Source organism: Megalops cyprinoides, chromosome 14 (genome assembly GCF_013368585.1).
Source record: "Megalops cyprinoides isolate fMegCyp1 chromosome 14, fMegCyp1.pri, whole genome shotgun sequence".
NCBI lineage: Eukaryota > Metazoa > Chordata > Actinopteri > Elopiformes > Megalopidae > Megalops > Megalops cyprinoides.
The window spans coordinates 27262226-27280659 of record NC_050596.1 but is presented as its reverse complement, the minus strand read 5'-3'; the positions used below and the strand labels follow the sequence as shown (position 1 = coordinate 27280659).

General features: G+C 40.7%; 2 protein-coding genes across 2 annotated transcripts; both read right to left on the bottom strand.

The window, feature by feature from the left end:
- Window positions 1–134: 134 nt before the first annotated feature.
- LOC118789577 (zinc finger protein 148-like) lies at window positions 135–8042 on the bottom strand. The gene is made up of 7 exons (XM_036546060.1): window positions 7951–8042; window positions 5231–5603; window positions 3962–4087; window positions 3160–3283; window positions 2716–2799; window positions 2173–2291; window positions 135–1738 (listed from the first exon to the last, which is right to left on the bottom strand). Exons 2-7 carry the CDS (start codon window positions 5579–5581, stop codon window positions 149–151), a joined length of 2394 nt encoding a protein of 797 aa, XP_036401953.1. The 5' UTR covers window positions 5582–5603; window positions 7951–8042; the 3' UTR covers window positions 135–148.
- A 1286-nt stretch (window positions 8043–9328) lies between these two features.
- Window positions 9329–18178, bottom strand: LOC118788839 (sorting nexin-4-like). Its single transcript, XM_036544966.1, has 14 exons — window positions 18073–18178; window positions 16632–16756; window positions 16087–16225; window positions 15392–15541; window positions 15085–15132; window positions 14551–14606; window positions 13955–14027; window positions 13486–13547; window positions 13031–13096; window positions 11675–11764; window positions 11215–11314; window positions 10839–10984; window positions 10349–10463; window positions 9329–9703 (listed from the first exon to the last, which is right to left on the bottom strand). The coding sequence occupies exons 1-14, from the start codon at window positions 18157–18159 to the stop codon at window positions 9656–9658; spliced, it is 1305 nt and encodes a 434-aa protein (XP_036400859.1). The 5' UTR covers window positions 18160–18178; the 3' UTR covers window positions 9329–9655.
- Between the last annotated feature and the right edge of the window lie 256 nt (window positions 18179–18434).

Sequence of the window (18434 nt, the reverse complement as noted above, 5' to 3'; positions counted from 1 at the left end):
TAATTTTGAACTGTTCAGTAAGTGCTAGATAGACTCTTTAAACTATAATGTTTATGGTGAGCTCAGATTGGCAATACATAAAAACAAGAGATATAAAGTGCCTTTCAGATGACAGCCAAAAAAAATTTTTTTTTTTTTTTTTTTTTTTTCAGCCAAACGTTTGGCTTCCCGTAGAATCCGGGGATGATGTCAGCCGAGTTCTGTTATCAGTGACATTAGCCAGAGGGAATTCTGGGAAATCTGTACCACCCTCATGCCCGCGCAGTGGTCCATTGGAGAAGCTCGACTGGGATGAAATTCCAGACCGAGCGCTCTGAAAGTGAGATCGAAAGTTGTGCTCAAAGGTGCCCATCTGAAAAGTTGTGTTGACCGCATGAGTATCGGGCTTTTTCGGAGACGATACCTGCTCGAGAAAGTCATCGCCTGGGGAAACCGAGGAGGGATTTGTTTCATCCCCTGAAAATGAGAAGGAGTGCTGGGAGTCTCCGACGAGAAGCCCGAAGTGCGATTTCTCGGAGGAGGACCTCAGAGGAGAGTTCATCGCTAACCGTAAGCGGCTGGAGGAGGTGTAATGTTTATCGACGGTAGAGAACAAAGGCTGGCTTGAAAGGGGCTGACTTTCGGTAACAAACGTGAGACTCTGTGTGTTCAAATAGGTGTCGTTCTGGCTAGTTCTCTCCAGCGCCTGCTGGAGGAACTTGGAGTACTCCTGCAGCATGCTGGCCTTCTCAGCAGGTGGTGCCTGGGAGCTCATCCCCAGGGCCTCTGTCTGGCTGACCTCAGACATATCGGACGAGTTGATGGATATGCAAGAGGTCACTTCCGTGTCGGCTACGCTGAAAGAGATCTCCGACTGGCCATTGGCCTTGTTGGAGTAGTGGTCCAGGAGGGTCTGCAGCACCTCATCAGGTAGGACGTTCTTGTCATGGTTGGTCTTGATCTCTGCCTTCAGGGCCTGGGTGTCCAAAATTGAGGCAGAGGCACCATCATCCATGATGCTTGCCCCTGCAGTCTGAGCGACAGTGGTCTGCGAGGTTCTTGTCCCCACATTCAAACTGCAGTCTCGGGCAGAGCTAGGGCCAGCCGCCTGCAGGTACCTCTTCTTTTTCAGGAACTGCACAGCATCATCGTAGTTGGTGCTGCTTGTCGCCGGCTTGCTTGTGGCTCCCTGAATCGTGTCGACAGCATCCATATCCGCGTGGGTCTCTGTGTCCAGGAGTTTCTCCTTGTCCACAAGCTCAAAGGTATACCTGGTGACCTTCCCATCCTCAAAGGAGGACAAGGGCGACAGGTCGTCCGGCTGCTCCGCGGGTTGCCTCTGGCTCTGTTTGTTCACAACCTTTTTCAGCACAAGTTTGGGGGGCTGGATGCTCTCGGAAAGGGACAACCCCCCCCCCCTGCTGCTGTCAATCTGAGAACCGGGAAGCTCTACCGAATACTCCGCAACCACATACTCGTGCTTCACCTTCGAGGCAAGGCCGTAGAGCGACGGCCTCTGGTCCTGTTTCTCCTCGCTGTCGCCACTTTTCTCTGGAAGACCGGCTGAACCCCGGTGCTTTTCACCGGCCTTCTGCCTCTTTTTCTTCAGCAATGAGCTGTCGCTGGTGGGGAAAGAGAGGCCCAGGTCGTCCTCGCTGCCGGGCTGTCCATCTTTAGCGGCAGCTTTGCTGGCTCTCCTGCTCCTGTTTTCATGGCACATCCGCTTGTGCTTCAGAACCCGATCGGTCCTGGAAAAGTACTGTACAGAAGAAAATGGGCTAAGCACACACACCACTCGGCAGCACTTAATGGTAAATATTATTATTGCGGTCCAAAACTGGACAAATTATTACCGATTACTGTTATTACAAATTACTATTAATATGTAATACCAGGATACCCCATGCTCAATCAACCAGAAAGTCCCTGAAAAATTCTTTTGACAAGAATAATTCAGTATTAAGCAATCCAAGCAATTCCAACACAAATACTTTCACAGACTGCTTCTGTCTTCTACATGAACTACAATATACACAAATGCAAAGCGCTACTCTATTGCAAGCATGAATAAGATAAATAACTAATCAATAAGATTTCTTTTTTAAAGTTTCTTTTTTAAGTTTCAGTATGTCATGCCTGTTAAGCCCTCCTCAGTCTGGACATTCATACAGTCAAAGGATAAAGTATTTCTACCTGCTGGCAGTAGTTGCACTGGTAGGGTTTCTCCCCACTGTGCGTTCTCTTGTGCCTCTCCATATGGTATTTTTGAATAAACTTCATCCCACACTCATCACAGCGGAACGGTTTCTCGCCTTACAAAATGCAAGGAAGCAACAATGTATCAAACACACAATCATGATGCTTAATACATATCTGTAAAACATATCTGTGACTGACTCAGTGTGGCTCTACTCACTTTACACATGTAAATACACAATATAGGATGGCTATGGGTAGTTCATTCATAACAGCAACCAAGGGGGGGGGGGGGCACAATTCATTATAATATTGTCAGAATATTTGCTGTGCAGCATTTTAAATATAACATTACAGTATTTCATATGACTGTACTACACTGTATGTAGTCATGTTCAGCCATACTCAGTTTCCACTCTTTAACATTAATGTTCAGGGCAGCTTGGACACAAATCTTCAGTTCTAACACTGCAGAGCAGAAAATGAAATCGATTTGCTCATTTGGTGCCGTATCCTGCATGACTTCATTGATGGTTCTACCTGTATGGATCTTCTCATGCCTTTGAAGTAGGTACTTTTGGATGAAGCGCATGTCACACTGGCTGCACTGAAACGGTTTCTCCCCTGAAACACAGATGAGTGAGCGGAGACATTTTCTCAGGCATGTAGGGACACGCCACTTTCTTCACTACCAACAAAATACCAGAAAGAGAACAAAATTAACCCTACTTTCTAATTAGGTCTCAAAGAATGTACTATTTAGACTATGGTGACTATGTCAACAATCTCCCCCCTACCGTATAATAAGACAAACCCTTTAATTCTACTGTAAGAACATTTGTTTGCATGTTTCCCACAGGTTCCCATGCCTTTCGGATGATAAATCATCAGACCCTGCTACCAATCACTTTTGACCCTGACCGCCCCCCTTTCAGCATGTTTGAGAAGAAAGCATTAATATTGGGGAGCACAGCTGACCCTTACCTGTGTGAATGAAGGCGTGCCTTTGCAGATGGTAGTTAGTTCGGAAGGCAGCAGAGCAGTGTTCACATACATGTGACTTTGGACTCTGAAGGCCCAGAGACCCATCTTCATTAATTGTAAGAATCTAACACACAGGTGACACATATTACAACCTCTACATCACTGAATGTAGTGTCATTAGTCACACAGTTTATCATTATTTATTTAATGCAAAAGTGGAGGATTCAAAAGTATTGTGCAGACTGCAAATACAAATGAGCAAATACAGCACAACACATAGCACACAGCTGCCCATACAGTCTATGGCAAGACAGACCCATCTCATTACATATCCTTACGTGTTGCATCAAAGTGAATCCATGTGATATCATAATGAATGCCTAAATGGAGAACAGTATCTAGTTAGGGAACTGGAGTGGACACTGTGTCTGAGAGTTGCTGATTTCAATCCAGATGAGGAAACTGCCATGAACTCCTTTGAGGAGTTCAGCTACTGCTCCAATACACAGACAATTGCATAAGTATGGTAAGTAGGTTTTAGGGTATTGCAAGTGGGCCTGGGTATGGGCTGCAATAATGTCAGGCAACTGCGATTCATATTCACAATTTAAGTAGAGACACTTTCTGTGGTAATGACAGTCATGATAACATTAATAACGTTTATTAGTTGTAGTATTATTTTTGCAATTTATCAAACGCTTTTATTCAGAATCTTTTAATTATTGAGATAATTGAACTCAGCAGTGCAGAACAGATACTTATTGCTGTCCTTGAATTCACTTTGTGGGGAACACTGTTGTACCTTGGCAGGAGGCTTCTGTTTTCTCTTTTTCTTCTTGGGACAATCAGTAAGTTCCCTTGGCTGTTTCCTCTCCTTCTTCATCTGCATCCCAGCATCAAACTGCTTGATTTCTTGTTTAATGCCAACCTAGGAAACACCGCCACTTGGTAAGGATGATGTGGACTGGCACTTCTGTAAACAGCAATTTAGTCAGGAGTATGATGGGACTGTATACATCTGCAAAACCCAAGAGAAAACACTATCTGCTGACCTTGGCTCCCAAAGGTATCAGTCATTGTCTGGACTATGAAACAGAAAGCTGTGCTGGTACTGATCCCTCTGCTACGATCCAGAACATGTATTCATTTGCTTGTTATTCAACTCTGACATCAGTCAGAAGGCATAAAATCTGCATATACTTATAAACAATAAATAAACAACAATCACTGAGAGAATTATTAATATTCTCACATTAAAAATAATTAGTCATCTCCACATCATAAGATGATGAACCTCAACTGAATGTCATGGAATATTACTCAGAATAATAAATCACATATGGTACGGTTAATAGGCAAACTCGTACCAGGCTAAATCGCATGCTTTCACTAAAATGAATTCAACTAAATGGGACAATAAATCATTCAGAGCAGACATTGTAGAGATGCTCCTCAAATCACCAAAACCGGATGGATCCAGCTGTTGGTTTTTCTACATGGCTGCCTCAACCCAATATTTTGGCTCAATATTTGCTGTTACGGATGAAAAACAGCAAATGTCACCACCCCAGCTGCTTAGCTCAGCACTAAGGGCATGAACCCAAACTCAAGATGCACAATATTGTAAGTCTACCTGAAGTACATTTTTTTTAAATAACAACTTTCAAAGTAAGCTACATTAACTACTATAAGGTACAAGTACGAAAAAGGTAAGTTTGTGTATTTGTACGTGCACATATAAACATGGAGTGCAAATACTCTTTGAATAATGAACAACCTACAAACTGGGATTAAAGGTTAAACTGGTTTGTTTACAGAAGTGACTCTCTGAATCAAATGGTTAGAACTTGGGTGGGAATGAAATGGCCTGAACTGGTGTTCTCCAAAAACAGGACTGGGCATCTCCGCTTTAGGTGAATTCCAAGGATATATATATATATATATATATATAGATATATTTATATGAATCAACTGCATTAAGCAGCTTCTCCCTCCTTGTAGTTCATGTGCCTGTCTTGAATAAGCAGGGCCATGCCTACAGATACGACAGGCTGTGTCTCTGTGGACTCACTGGCAGATGAAGGGGGTTCAGCAGCTTGTGGTGGAGCAGGGGACGGAGCTCCACTTCCTCCTCCGCATTATGCCTCACCGTCTCCTCATGCAGCATTAGCTCATCCAGAGGGGCAAGGCAGTGCGGGAGGACCGACCGCTCCTCAAGGCCCTCCTCTTCCTCTTCATCCTCATCCCCTACTAGCAGGGCGTGGTGGGCCAAAGACCGCCCGTCCAGCGTCAGCTCCACTAACCCGCCTCCTCCCCGCCTCCTGTCCAATCCCTGGCACCCCAGAGCCCTGGAGGCGGGGTCCAGGTTCACTGCCCCACTACACTTCATCAGCATCCCCTCCTGCTTCTCATCCATGTTCATCCTCACAGGGGAAGCACAGGACCTAGGAGAAGGGTGGTGCAGATTGGATACAACCTTTAGCACAGCTCAGTTTTCTTGGTTAGATATGTAGGTGTAGCACAGTGGTAAGGTGCAGCGCTTGTAATCAAAAGGTTGCCAGTTCGATTCCCTGCTGGGACACTGGTGCTCTTCCCTTAGGCAAGGTACTTAACCCACAGTTGCCTCAGTAAAGATACAGTGGAAAGTGTAAGTTGTAACATGTAACTCTGGATAAAGAGTGTCTGCTAAATGACAATAATGTAATGAAGGCATACTGAAATTTTTGCAGCTGATGACAAACTCAAACCAAATTCAACTACATATTTGCTATTGTTATAGTTATCTAGAAGGCAAAAATGTGTTTGCTTAAATGTGTATTAAGGTGTTTTTGTGAAATTAAGTAGCATTTAACATATCCAGCTGTATGGGAAAATGTAATGCATTTAGCTTTGCTAGTGCAACCTGTTTTTTTTTTTTTTCAAAAAACAAAACAAGCATTCCATACGAACACCAACCGCGCAGAAGTCAACATAAAACTAAACGAGGAAGGGATTTTTTACATACAAAATGTACATATTTTTCACCGGTTCTCTGTAGTGTATAGTGTGTAGTGTTGGTTTTGATGTGATGCATACAACTGTAATTTCTTTGTCCTGAACAATGACAATAAGGCCTATGTATGATCTTTCTACGCAAGTATTTCCATAAGTAGCAACTGCTCCCAAATCCTAGGTCCTATGAAACACACGTTGTACTAAACATGAAGACTTTTCCCAGTTCTGCTCACTTTGGAATCACCTTGGTACACCACAGCACACTAGGGGGAAGGGGGTGTTTGGTTACACTTTGATTAACTATTGCACTGGCCAGTTTGGAACAAAAAAAAGAATTCTGTGTGTGGTGACAAATCTTCTTACATTCACAAAGACTATTTCTTTGCTTTACCTCTTGGCAGTCATGTTTGTGAAGGTTTTTTGGAAATCAATTAAGGAAAATTAATGTGCAGGGAATCCGCAATCACATTAAGACAGAAGCAGAATATTGATCAGAACGTTCGAATCATAACACAAATGTATGACAAAACTTCCAAGAAAATCGGAGACGATCACGCCAAAGTGGGTCATTTCAGACTATGTACGCTAAGTACAATACTAGTTCTAGTACTAGCTCAATACTACTACTAATTGTCATCATCAGAACCTACAATCGGAAACGTTGACTTGCTTCACTGAGTGTCCGTTTGTTAAGGTCACATGTTATCTTGTACTTACTAACATAACATCTCCATAGGCGAACTAGCTACCAAGTTACACGGATAACATTAACTTTATGATATCCTCAATGCGACTGTTACCAGCCTATCCTGACACTTATTGGCATTAGCTATGAAGTCAGATACGCCTCGATGTACGTCAACGGGCTAACTGGCTAACGCTACCTACCTGCCTCTGGCTGACAAATTAGATAGATTAGGTAGATAAAATGGAGCTTACAAAATCCAACCACCATGGCGTCTAGCTAAATCAAGCCACATAAAAATCACATACAGTCTAGTTTACTGGTCACTTAACTACTGAGCAACTTAGCTAAATTTGTTGTATTGAACAAAGATAACAACGATTTTTTGCACACTATTGAAAGACACATTATCGCCGGAGGTGTTAATTGGCCCAGTCAATGATTTGTCTGCATTTTCTCTTAGCTGTCCAGGCCTATTAACGTTTTTATAGCCCATCGTCCACAGCCTGCTTTCTAGCTAACTTAGCGAACGTTAAAGTCCATATGATTTCCATAAATACCTAAGCGAGCTAGTAGATTGCGAAAGTTAGCTACTTAACGTCATCTAACGTTTCCTAGCTAAAAAAATTGCCCAGTTTATGCAGCTACCCAGCTAGCTGCCAACAAATATTGTGACAGACTCATATCACTTGAACTTTAAAAACAACCCTGGCATATTAGCTAGCTAGGTAGCTGTGTAAATTTAGCCAACGAACTCATTTCGACCACCCACCCACCAGGAAGTTTACTAGCTTGCTAGTCTAGCTCGATCACTAGCTAAGTAGCAAGCTAGCTCAGCAGCTTCGCCATCTAACTAGCGGTTCGCTAGCTAGTTAACTTTGCTACCTCTTATTCATGCAAGTGTTCCCTTTGACTTATCCAACAATCTAATGATCAAACTAACTGTATCTTCCTTGTTTATTTCGATAAACACCTGCTCTTCGAAAGGCCTGATCAAAACAAAAAGCCACCGCGAGAGTAAATCTAACCAGCTAGATGCCCCTTTTCTATATTGGAAAAAACGGAAAGGAACAAGACAGTTTACAAGCAGTGAATTCTGAATTGCTACGCACCGGTTCTCGGTATTATAGAGGTCGCTTTGTGGTCATGGTTTGTCTGCAAAAGTTTGTCTGCGGAGGCACCACTCTGAGACAGCAACAACACTCCCCCCTGGTGCATTGTGGGTTGTGCGAGACTCTGCTGTATTCTGTATCTCTCGATACCTCAGTCACATGCTTGAGCCTAGTAAACGTAAACTGCCGTTTCAGGAACAAGTCAGACAACTTCACCAACAACCAGAACCGCCCTTGATCCCTACATTGCTATCCGTGACACAGAGTCTGGACTGGACACCTGAGCGTATGTGCATGTATTTAATCTGAACCTTAAATTATTTGTAACAACATGTTGACACATGACCCAGTATAGGTAAACAAACAGTTTCATCTTTTATACAGTTAGAATCATCAGATCAGAAAGAAATAATGCAAGACTTTGATCCAGTTTAATAAAAAAAAAATCAATACAAATGCAGTGTTATTAGGAGTTCAGCATCTGGGTAATTATTAGCTGACGACAGACAAGTGTCAGAGGATTGCGGTAATATTGCTTCAACCATCCTCTATTATTTAAGAGTGATCCTAATGTGAAAAAAGCTGTATAAAGGTAATAAATGTTAAAAAAAAAGTCTTTCCTCTGCCTTGACCCTATCTCATATTCATACTTAGGTGTGAGGTCAAAGCTATAGTGTTTTATTCTGTGTAGCATTTTAAAGCCTTGTCTTTTGTGTCCACTTCACGCTATCTTAAACAACTTATTTTATCTCTGAAAACAACAACAAAAAATTATCTCAAAATTAGCAACATACTGCAATTGATTAAAAGCCCTTCGTACCTCAAAGTCATGTTGAGGTTTTGCATCTTCTTATTTTACAATTAAGAATATTAAATGGGATACATTCTTGGAAGAAAAAATACATGTTCTCTTGAAGCACACATTTTCTTAAGTAACTGAAATTCAATTCTTTATTTAACAAAATACCTTTCTTTTAGGAAAAATGCATTCATAAGCACAAAAGAACAAACAAAAACCCCATTAAAACCAATTAGTGAGGAAAGTGGTAGCAATACAAGACATTTATTAGACTGTCTTTTGTGACAGCAATTCAGAAAATAAATCTTATTCTCTTATTCTCTTAGAAAATAATCTTATATTATTTAAGATAATCATGTGTTAAGAAATATGTTTGTGTTAGAAAATAATTTTGCCATTTCATACGAATTATAATTTTCTGAACTGAAGCAAAAAAGGTATTCATTCCTTGAGTTTTTCAACCAGTTAGAATAGTATAAACGGTACAATACCTGTCGCTAAACATCTTAAAGCATTCAATAGCTGAATATAATCTCTTTTATATATAATTCAGTATACATTAGTTGTATTATGGTGATTTGTCTTCCAGGAATTATGTTTTCTATCCCACCTGACCACAGAAAAATCAATTTATATTTAAAAAATAATAATCTGATCATGAGACCTGAATATGGAATGTTTTCTGAAGCACAGAAACACCTTGCTAATTTAGTGCATGAAAAAAGTTTACATTCATTCGTTCATTCATTCATTCTTTTCTGTGAAAAACAAGCGTTCTCAAATATGCTTCAAGAGCTTCCACAGTCTGTCTTTTGGAATGCACTTCCATGATGACTGTAGCACAGCTCTGATGCTGGACTTTGCTGCACTTGCATAGGTAGTGTGGGCCAGGGTGCAACCAGAACTTCACATCTTGTTGAAGCATTCTTTAGCATTGGACCATACTTGAATTCCCTTTAAGATAAAACGTATACAACACCAATTAGAGGAGAACATATGGAGCCTCTATTTCAACAACACATAAACCATTTAAAGCCAGATCATTGCTAAATGCACCTGAGATTACGGTTAACCTAAACCTTTTTTGGTTTCAGTACAAATAGGAAAAGCTGAAACCAAACTCCTCTAATTAAGAGTCACAATGATTTATATGTGCTGATCCAAATCATTCATAAAAAGTAGGTTTCATAATACTAAGCATTTGTGATAGTGATATTGAGCACAATGCTAAACAGTTAGAAATGAGCCTTTCCAAGAAAGCAGGCGCAGCAGCTTGGAGTTGAGTCCCATGTTGTTTCTTTTTCAGAGGACACTGCTTCAATTTGAATGCATTTATTGGGTATGGTAAAAAAAATTATGGGAATTTCAATGATGTTGCAAGAACTACAATTGTCTTCTTCCTTCACAAATGAGGGATATCCTCAATTGTATGAAACTGACCATTACTGGCCTCTTGCAGAGCACAGAACTGAAAACAATGATCAGCTTTGCATGTTCTGTCTCCTTTTTGTGCAATAACCCTAAGACGATCATGGAATGCTGTCCTAGCAGCAGGCATTCATCACAATGTGACAACAACCAAATCTGCAGGTCACCCACCTTCCTACACACACTGATCTGCATGACGGCGTAACTGATCAGAGCTTCCTTCAAATCCCGATCCTTCTGCTCCCTGAAATGTTCAATGTCCTCCCAGGCATTCTTCACAAATTCACTGTAACAAATGACATTCAAGTTTGTTCCCGTTATTATTACGACTGCTATAATAATACTAATATTAATAATAATACTCATAATATGTAGCAGACATCCTCACCAAAGGCAAACCACAGTATTGATTTATCCAGTCATAAATCATTATGCGGTATTATTATAGTACTCGGGGGGGGTACTCACACTCATCCTTCCACTTGGATCCATGGATCTAAAGCACACTTTTTAAAATGGTGTTCCTAAAGGACCCAAGATGCTTAAAATCCTCACCCAGATAACTAAAATATAACTGTATAAAACAAGTGATAATATGCATCCTTAAGAAAGACATTAAAATAAACGTGAGCCATCAGGCGTGATGATGTTGATTTCTTACTTGCACTCAGTGGTCTTCTCTTTGACCAGCTCCTCACCCTCGGCAATCTGCTCTTCCAGCACTTTGAGCTTGGCCTCCCTCTGTTCTGCTGTCTCCAGGCCAAAAAGCTTAGTGGTCATCTCTTTAAAGGAGAAGGTTCGTACAGTCTGTAGCAGGACAGAAAGATTTAGTCAAAATCTCTACAACAAGGAGGACTTATTTTTTCCAACACAAATGTTCAGAGGGCCTAAAACAGTCACTTTGGGTCTTGCTTTAAAACCTACAGTACAACACAATTTCCCAAGAGCACACAAGTTTCCCCATCCAATCAACGGCTCTATTGAAATAATTAAGAGCCATCAGAGTCGACTGTCTGTAGGCTGAAATGCAGACCCACCCCAGTAGCCGGCTCCTCGTGCTGCTGCTTCCTGGACGCCAGGTCCTGGGCAGCCGTCTCCAGCTCATACTGCAGCAGCTCGTGCTTCCTGCACACCGCCCTACAGAGACAGATCATGCACACTCTCCTAGCATTTAGTTAGTAATACAATCCCCTTTAAGATGGAAATGTAACCTGTTAGATGGATTACAAAGTGTTTTCGATTTCAGTGCATTTCATTTTGTTGCATATCATTTACAGTGCATTTTATTTAGTGTATTGTAGGTTACAGTATAGGTCACATGTTATCCATGTTTCAAGATTTGGTTGGCATTTGTATCCAGGTGATCAGTGTATAGCTCGTAGGGTCTAACATCATACTCTGCTCAAGACAAATATGATACCACAGAAATACCCATTGACCATATTTATTTGACCATAATCAGCGTTGTAAGACACACTGACAGCTGATGGGTCTTACCTTAAAGCTTCAGCATAAAACATGTATTCCTTCAACTGGTCTGCATAATGCTCCTCTTCCTCCAGTATATCATCAATTGAGGAAGCATACCTAACATCACAGAAAAAACCAGGACAAGTGCAGTTACTGAGAGCTAACTTTACTGTGTGGTCTTTACATAACTGTGACGTCTGGGATCATAGCTCTCATTTTGTCTAAGCTCATAATCATGAAATGCAACATCATATTTATAAACTATACTCTGCCAACTGACAATGCCAAGCCCAAATCAGCTCAGGTGAAAGGTTACCGTGTTTGTGTTATTAGTCTCTGTGTGTAATCAAACCGGTTCAACTGCAATGCAAATGTGTTCGTCTTTGTAAGCTGCCTTAGTCAGACATTAAGTTTCAACTGAAACTGCAAATACATTACTTGTAATACATTAAGTCATGCAGCTTTTGAAACAAAACAGGGATATGATTGTAGAGAAGGACAAATAAGAATGTTACAAGAAAAGCCACTAAGTATTCATTTAGCATGGTAAAAAAAACACAAAGCTTTATGCAGACCAGGCTGTCCTTTCAAACTGAGAAGCCAGGCAAGCAGGAAACTGATGATGGATACCACTGTGAGCCCAACAGTGGCTTTGAAAGACCCGCAATGCTCTGTATATCAGATGGTAGGCTGTGATTATACATCAAAACCTGGCTTCTACCTAAAGCTGATCTGTATGGAGTAGTGGCAAGAAGGAGTAAATTACTTAACAGTCTTTTCTTCAACATTTTATGAAGTTTGCATGAAATTATGTGGAGGATACTGCAGCCATGTGGCATAAGGATTTGTGATCGAACGACAAAAACATCTTTTATTTTTGTTCTCAAAATATGTTTGTCTCTCTTTCTCTGTGTTGGTGTTATTTATGAGGTGAGGAGGATTCCAAGCTTGGGATATTGGTTGGACCAGTCTTTGTAAAAGTATTTGCAAAATGGAAGGCATTAGCAGAGGGGGCACACTGCAGCCTATCGTGCTAAGTCTGCTCAGTGATACTCATAATGTTCTCACAACATTTATTAAACATTGTAGAAATGTTATGAAATGTCAGCTGGCTTATGGCTATTAAGGAGCCACCAGCAGCTCGAATGTGTAAGGTGAAACACTGAGCATCTCTAAGCTCCTGACACTGAGCTACTTGTTACACAACACTGACTGAAATCCAAAACATTTCAAACCAGGCTGGTGAATGTTAGAAACTGGCTCAGAACCAAGAGAGGAGTACTGAAAGAGAGCACATCATTGTGATGTGTGGGGGGGCTATGATTGAGGTGTGTGTGTCTGTCTGTGTGTGTGTGTGTGTGTGTGAGGTAACCCAACACTCACGCGTCCATGTGGTGCCCAGCACTCTGCAGTCCGTCTCCCATCTCCTTCTCTATAGCACTCCACTCACTACCCAGCAAAGACACCTGTTACTCCAACATGTCACAATCACTACAGTATATGTGGCCAAAATTTCTATATGTGGATTACATTCAGCATCTATCCTTTGACCAAAACAACCGTGTGTTTGGACATTAAATCTTTAATTCGTAGGAACTTCATTCTGAATACTTTTGTAAACAGCTAGCAATACAGTTACTAAGAGACATTTGACATTATATTCACATACAATTCAATGACCAAAACTGAACTTGTTACAGTGTTCTCAATAACAATTCTATCCCTCCAGAGAAATATCAGATAAAACTCCCCAGCATCACTGGACAGTGAAGATGGATAATGACACTGTGTAAAATCTCTTCAGTTGACAGTCAGCCCCACTGTGTTTCCAGTCCTACCTGAAAACCCTTCCATAATTTCCATGCACTTTGTAGACACCATACAGTCGATCAGCAACTCTCTGGAAAAAACAGAGTAGAATTCAGTTAGTTACTATTACAAACCTTTCTTACGCTTCTGTTCTAGAAATGTAAATAATGTTATGGTACATTCCATGTCACTATAATTTGAAAAACAGTTTATTAATCAATATATCAAAGCTGATTGGCTAGCATTAATGCATGGTGCTACCTTACCAGATGCTATTCAGAAGAAATTGGTATTACAATTCAAGTTTATGTACAATCCACATAAACTCTACATCGTTTTTACTTTAAATTGTACGTATCATATGATTCCATCAGAAATACAACTGTGCAAAACACAGTATCCCAGCAGTTATCAGTCCTGCAAACCCGTACTTTAATATCTTGAATCAATGACTCCAAATGGTAGCATGTCATAACATAGACACCAGACCGTGCTTACAGCGCGCACTCGGAGCAGCCGAGATGTGACAGACTGCAGATCGTCGCTGTAATGCTTCAGGTCTGAAAAGCGCCTGTGTATCGGAAAGAGACATGGTCATAAAACATTATCTGAATTCAATATCAACACATTACGTTGAGTTTTGTTCAATTACACCATTTTCAGAACAAAAAGCAAAGATGTTTGGTTTGATTGTATGTATTTTACCAAACACATATCCCATCAACCTCTAAACTGCATTCTCTTTAGAATGTGCTTGCCTACCTAAAACTTTCATTTTTCCAGAAAGACTAAAAATAGTTAAGCACTAGTTACATTCATATGCTGAACTATAAGTTATGTAAAATATCAACAGTGTTTCAAATAATTTATTCTCTCTTTCCTTTAAAACCAGGCATGTATGCTGCAGGCTATATTAAACACTGGCCTTTAAATAACACCAAAGCACAGTTTGTGTTAAATTGACTAAAAAAGTCCCTAAGAGCACAAATTACAAACTTAACACTTTGTCATGTGTGGTTGGTTGTACTGAATGTCATACCTGTACTACCCCCATTAAATTATATCATGAAAATGAACAATCCAAGAAGACCTACTTGTCTGGGTTTTTCACCCTGAAGGTTGCATTCAGAGTCTTCAGCCTTGAATCAATCTATCAAAAACAGACAGACAGTTAGTTTGTGTCACAGTCTGTGCCCAGAAAAGATAAATCACATGCAACTGACAGTGATCATAGTGAAACAAAATAACTTAAACACAGACAACCAAATGAACCTGGCCCAAGACTCCCATACATGCTGCAGAAACATTACCTATGCCATGAAATAATTCAAGGGGGTTCCATGAAAGAAACTGTATTAAAATATAAAAACAATATTTCCAGGGACATAAAACACCCAGGGACATCTCACCCTCTGAGAAAAGTAACAGCGTGTATGCTGGTAAAAAGGGTATGTGAAAACAGGTGAAAATTAGCTGGAAATGGAAGAGTAAATTAAAACTGAAACTTTGATATGTTTACAGACAACCATCAGAAGTCAGTCTTAGGGTTTCGTCAACTTCCAGGCCCCCAGTTTCAAGGCGCAATACAGAAGCTATAAGACGACAACTATTAAAAACTAATGGAATACCTTTGCCTGAAATCCTGTCTCAAGTACCATCTCTTTCCATCCATTTTCCTGTGAGGGGAAGGAGAGGATGATGTATAGTTTAGTTCAATCATTAAACATGGAGAATCCCACTATGGGAATGTATAGTCTGCATTATTGACAAATACTTTACATGTCACAGAGCAAGGAATGCCTGACAGTTAAATGCGAAGCTGCACCTGACAGACAGGCTGATAATGCTGCTCAGTGCTGTTCAGCCAAAACTCGATCATGATCAGGGGACTGTTAATTTCAGCGAACCCATGTCATCATATGGCAAATTGGCTACCTGCTTAAGGAAGCTGTAGAGGATCTTGTCATTGGAGAGGACCGGGTGAGAGGCCACACGAAGCAGAAAGTTCTCGAGTCCAACTCTCCGCCGCTCCACAAAATCGGGGTCCATGTTATCTGATGACAACTTGTGCCACATAAATTCAGCCTGCGAATAACAAAAGATTAATAAGACCCTCCAGCTCTACAGCTATTGTGTTTGTAGTCTTCGTGATTGACTGCAGCCAATCATTCATTTTCGGTCTTCATGAGCAGCAGACTGCAGCCAAAGAGGCTGTTTTGAATTCAAGACAAGGCCATTGATCGTTTTGGCTCTTAATCAATTTTTTACACAACTGCTTTATGAAGAATAATAGGCCAACAAAGCACCAATCAAACGTCTTCAATGATCAGAGATAAGATCAGAGGCACACTGCAGGAGAGACTCCTTGCATAACTGCAGTCACAACAATTAAACTTGTGAGAGCTAGGGCTGACTAGCATAAGTGGAAATACATGAAATATTACTACTTATAATAAACCATCACAAAATAATTACACCCCAGCAACTTCGTGAAATTGTTTTACTATCATACAAAATCCTCCTTGGTGTTGTGGTCACTTTCTGCTGAGGAGTACTGATGCTGTCACCCCAAAACAACAGGCTAAACTACACCAATTTGAAGGAGAGAAGGTGACCTCACCTGAACTTACCCTTTTCTCAGGCAACGGGGGGACCACGACAAATGGATAGGTCACTAACAGATAGTTCCTCAGAAGCTCAAACTCACTGTACCGTCTCCACAGGCAGTCAGGAGGGGTGTTTTGACATTCTGCTGCCACCTCAACAGGCCTGACAGAGGAGATGAAATAGCTGGACATCTGCAGTCTATTCTGACACACATGGTGTGTTACAATTGCACAGGTGACAGAGGTGAGTTTTTCAAGTTTGCTTTCAAGTTTCAAGCTTAATTGATTGTTAGGAAATAAAATAAACCAGATTTTTAATTGACCATTTGTTAATACACACTTCTAAATGCATATCTACAAAACACACATACGTATAGTGCAATGTTTTTTAGCTGTTGAAAGCTGCATCACTGCTTTATCTTGTAAACTATCCAGCGATAGGAACTTACGGGTTTAAGTTAAAATGAAGTAAAGCTTTACAAATGCAAAGAGCAGCACAATCTAATAACAAATGAGAAATAGTGATTGGGGCTGGCCACAGCAGGTCTCAGTGCCTCAGGGGCTCCTACCGCGTTTCTATAAGGTAAACAGTGTGAGTCTCCGCCATGCTGACTGTGTTCTTCCCCATCCTCTTTTCTGCCTCAGCGACACTGATCTCCATCTTGTTCAAGAGCCTCATGCCTTCCTCCACCATCTACAGGATGGTAAAGCAGAAAAAGTCATGTGTAGCTAGTGTAATGCAAGAAAAAGTTAACTATTCCAGTTATTGGTAATTTCGCATGGATACAAACTTTGGAATGTTCTTTAAAGTTGATACACGCTGTCATGAAAAAAGTCCAAAAACTGCAACATTTACAACTGATATCATAAATAATATTTGTGTTGTGGTTATCTGAAGCAGTCATTTGAAGTAGTCATTTGAAGTAGTCATTTAGCATCTCCTTCACTTCCTAACTTCATAAGATAAGATATAAGATATTGCCAGTTTTTGCACATGATGCAGTCACAGTCTTTTTTAAACTTCAAGCACGCTGTGGTTAGCAGAGATTCAATATAAAGTAAAAGTACGATGCACTGGCAATAATATTCTATTTGCTGAGCAGCCTTGATCCCCAACACAGGTACAGTATAATCAAGTTTTACATATTCTTTTTATCAGCACACCTCAAAAGCCAAAAATGTTTGATATGACCCCCAAGGCTGTGTCTGCATTTTCTGCAGATCAAAACCTAATCTTAAAGGTTAGAACGATAATATTTTTTTTAAAACAGCAGAACATAACCACTTCGTCATGTATAGCTTTAAGACAGACTGACTAGAAATGTTAGCCATATTGCAATCTCGACAACTAAATTAGGCTACTTGTGCCAACTTTCAACATAGACTGAGGGGGTGAAATCACGTCGGTCCCATTCCGAATGGAATTATCCATGGCTTTTGATAGCTACATTATGTCATGTGTCGTAGCTTCAAAACCACACCGTCCCAACAGAATGACAGCAATCACTATGCGAGCGAAGTGCGGAACAACTTCGCCAAGTGCGCAACTAAAGAAGTAGCGTTGTAAACATTCCATTAATATTTTTTACTTTGTGTCATTAAGCATGCTAATTGTAATTAGCCTACTAGCTCATAAAATAAACACAGAGACATGCATCAAAGTTGTCAGAGCGCGTAGGTTAAAAGTTTCAAAAGTAGTCAGCAACGTATCTAACATTACCTGCCTAATCTGCAGTTTAAAGATGTGGCTAAACGATATGGGTGGTAGTTACATATTTCAAAACTATGCATTTCTCTGCGATCGCCATTTTGCTAAAGAGTAAAGGAAATGTCAGAGAACAGGCTAACTAATTTAGATAAGAGTCTATATGCCCATCCAAGCAACTTTGGCATTCCAGCCAGCATTCCGATTTTGACTTAACACCGTCGACTGAACATGGGCCTGCGCCGATTATTTCAACGCCAGTCACCAGAGGGATTTTGCCGAGTTTTCCTGCTTTTGAACTTTACCGTGTTAGTTGTGTTGTTCTCCACATCAACAGCTGCTTCATCTGTTTTTCCAATCACCGGTCCCTCCTCAGTGCTGGAGTCAGCCATACTTTCTGTTTTCACTCAAGCCAGCTGACTGCTTAGCAAAGGAGACACCCGCATGCGCACACACATACCCTCTCCTCTGCAGTATGTATTTGTATTTCTCATTTAAATTGTTAGCACAGCAAACATTACAACAGACAGCAGTATAACAGCAATCCTAGAGTATATTAATTGAAATGGCAGTAAATGTCGCACAACGACATGTGCAGTTTTTGAAAGGGCATAGCCAATTGCTCCCTCATTCCAAATGTAAGTGTTTCTTCGAATCTCAAGGAAAC

Bases quoted from the DNA above. Each gene is read 5' to 3' on its own strand.
- LOC118789577 (XM_036546060.1), bottom strand. From the start codon at position 5,581: ATGAACATGGATGAGAAGCAGGAGGGGATGCTGATGAAGTGTAGTGGG. The intron at 4,088-5,230 runs GTGAGTCCACAG...GGTGTTTCCTAG, and splicing joins TGAACCCCCTTCATCTGCCA to GTTGGCATTAAACAAGAAAT. The intron at 2,800-3,159 runs GTAAGGGTCAGC...TCTGTGTTTCAG, and splicing joins GCACGCCTTCATTCACACAG to GGGAGAAACCGTTTCAGTGC.
- LOC118788839 (XM_036544966.1), bottom strand. From the start codon at position 18,159: ATGGCTGACTCCAGCACTGAGGAGGGACCGGTGATTGGAAAAACAGAT. The intron at 11,315-11,674 runs GTAAGACCCATC...CTGTCTCTGTAG, and splicing joins TTTTATGCTGAAGCTTTAAG to GGCGGTGTGCAGGAAGCACG. The intron at 9,704-10,348 runs GTGGGTGACCTG...TTTATCTTAAAG, and splicing joins AGATCAGTGTGTGTAGGAAG to GGAATTCAAGTATGGTCCAA.